Source organism: Elephantulus edwardii, unplaced genomic scaffold, assembly GCF_000299155.1.
Source record: "Elephantulus edwardii isolate Elephantulus edwardi_28Jun2011 unplaced genomic scaffold, EleEdw1.0 scaffold00184, whole genome shotgun sequence".
Classification (NCBI taxonomy): domain Eukaryota; kingdom Metazoa; phylum Chordata; class Mammalia; order Macroscelidea; family Macroscelididae; genus Elephantulus; species Elephantulus edwardii.
In genome coordinates, this window is record NW_006399934.1 from 5762793 (window position 1) to 5764766 (window position 1974).

A 1974-nucleotide genomic window follows, 5' to 3' on the forward strand; every position below is an offset into this window, starting at 1 on the left:
TGCTACAGAAGATCAAGGACTTCAGTATGGGACTTCAGTATGGTTTGCATCTCAACCTCTAAGAAAATGAAAGTCCTTACTACAGGACCAACAGTCAGTATTATGAGAAAGGATTGAAACTTTCAATGATTTTCTCTTCCTTGTATCAACAATAAACACCCTTAGCGCCAGCAGTCAGGAAATCAAGAGATGTATTGCTAAGCCCACTATCAGGGACCTCTCCAGAGTACAGAAAAGTAATGATGTCAGTTTGAAGACAAAGGGTGGGATTAATTTAGGCTCTGGTCTTCTGAATCACTTGCTACACATCAGAAATCCGGACAATAAATAAGGATGACAAAAGAAGTTGTGGTGCTGAAGAAGAGTGTTGAATATACCATGGACTGCCAAGAGAACAAACAGATATGTCTTGGAGCAGGGGAATCTGGAGTGTTCCTTGGAGGCAAAGAAGCAGAGTATTCATCTTTCAGACTTAGGACATGTAACTAGGTAAAGCTATTCATTGGAGAGGGATATCATGCTTGGAAATATGGGGGGAGGGCAGTCAGTGAAGGAGTGGAAGACCCCAGTAAGATGGTTTTACATTGGTAACTTCAGCAATTGACTTGAGTGTTTCAGAGATGGTAAGGATGGCAAAGGATAGGTTTGCTGTTCAAAGAATTTCTATGAGTCATACTGGACTTAATGGCACCTAACAACAAATAATAACATAATCTTAAAGACATGGTAGGGAAGTATAAACCAAACAGCATTAGTAGAGAAAATTTTCTATGAGCCCATTTTTTTTTCATTAAATACTTTCATTTACTATCTACCATCTTTCACTTGGAACCAAAAATATTCCTTATGAGGTTGCCTAATGCTCCCTTCACATCCTTATTTCTAAGTGTGTAGATGAAGGGGTTGAGTGTAGGTGTTACCACTGCATAAAAGAGAGCCATGAACTTGGGCTGGTCCCTTGCGATGGAGGAAGGAGGCAGAAGGTACATGCTAATAGCTGGGCCATAAAATAAAAGAACAACAATAAGGTGAGAAGAACATGTCCCAAAAGCCTTTTTTCTTCCCTCAGAAGACTTAATCTTCAGTACAGCTTGCCCAATACAAATATATGAAATAAGAATTAAGCAAAGTGGAATAGCCATAAGAAAAGTGCATATTACTGAGAGCATGAGCTCAACAGCATGCTTTTCACCACAAGCAATCTTTAGCAGAACAGGAATCTCACACAAGAAATGATCTAGCTGGCTGATACCACAGAGAGGAAGTTGTAATGTTACTGTGCCCTGTGAGACAACAACAGTTATTGCACTCAGCCACACAATGGAAACTAGTAGGAAGCAAGTTCGTTGGTTCATAATGATAGTGTAGTGTAGAGGCCTGCAGATAGCCATGTAGCGATCCAAGGACATGAGAGCTAGGAGCAGACATTCTGTACTCCCCATCCACTGGAAAAAATAAAGTTGAACTACACAGCCCAAATAGCTGATGGTCTTTTTGGAGCTTCCTAGGTTAACCAGCAGCTGAGGGACAATGCTTGTAATATAACACATGTCCAGAAAGGAGAGGTTGGTGAGGAAAAAATACATGGGGCTGTGGAGTCTGGGGTCCAGCTTGGATACCAGGATGATGGCAATGTTTCCCGTTATGGTCATAGGGTATATGATCAGAAGAATAATAAAGAGAGGCAGCTCCAGCCAAGGATAGTCAGCAAAGCCTAGGAGGATGAATTCATCTGGATGACTTTTATTATTTTGTGCCATTGTCATCAATTTATTTCATCTGCAGTAGAAAGTGGTAAGGAAAATAGAAAGATGTCAAAAATAACAAAACAGGGCAATGCACAGATCATCCACACACAGAAAATAGGGTACAGAAAGTTGAAGACTATTCCAGGAATAGTAATGTCTTAAAATTTGAACATTGTCTGTAAGACATAAACAGAAGACAAAAGATAAATCAACTCATAAAGAATGA

The 1974-nt window shown here is 39.9% G+C and overlaps 1 protein-coding gene across 1 annotated transcript; it reads right to left on the reverse strand.

The window, feature by feature from the left end:
- Positions 1–821: 821 nt before the first annotated feature.
- LOC102860706 (olfactory receptor 2B11-like) lies at positions 822–1760 on the reverse strand. Its single transcript, XM_006896318.1, has one exon. The coding sequence runs from the start codon at positions 1758–1760 to the stop codon at positions 822–824; it is 939 nt and encodes a 312-aa protein (XP_006896380.1).
- Positions 1761–1974: the final 214 nt, after the last annotated feature.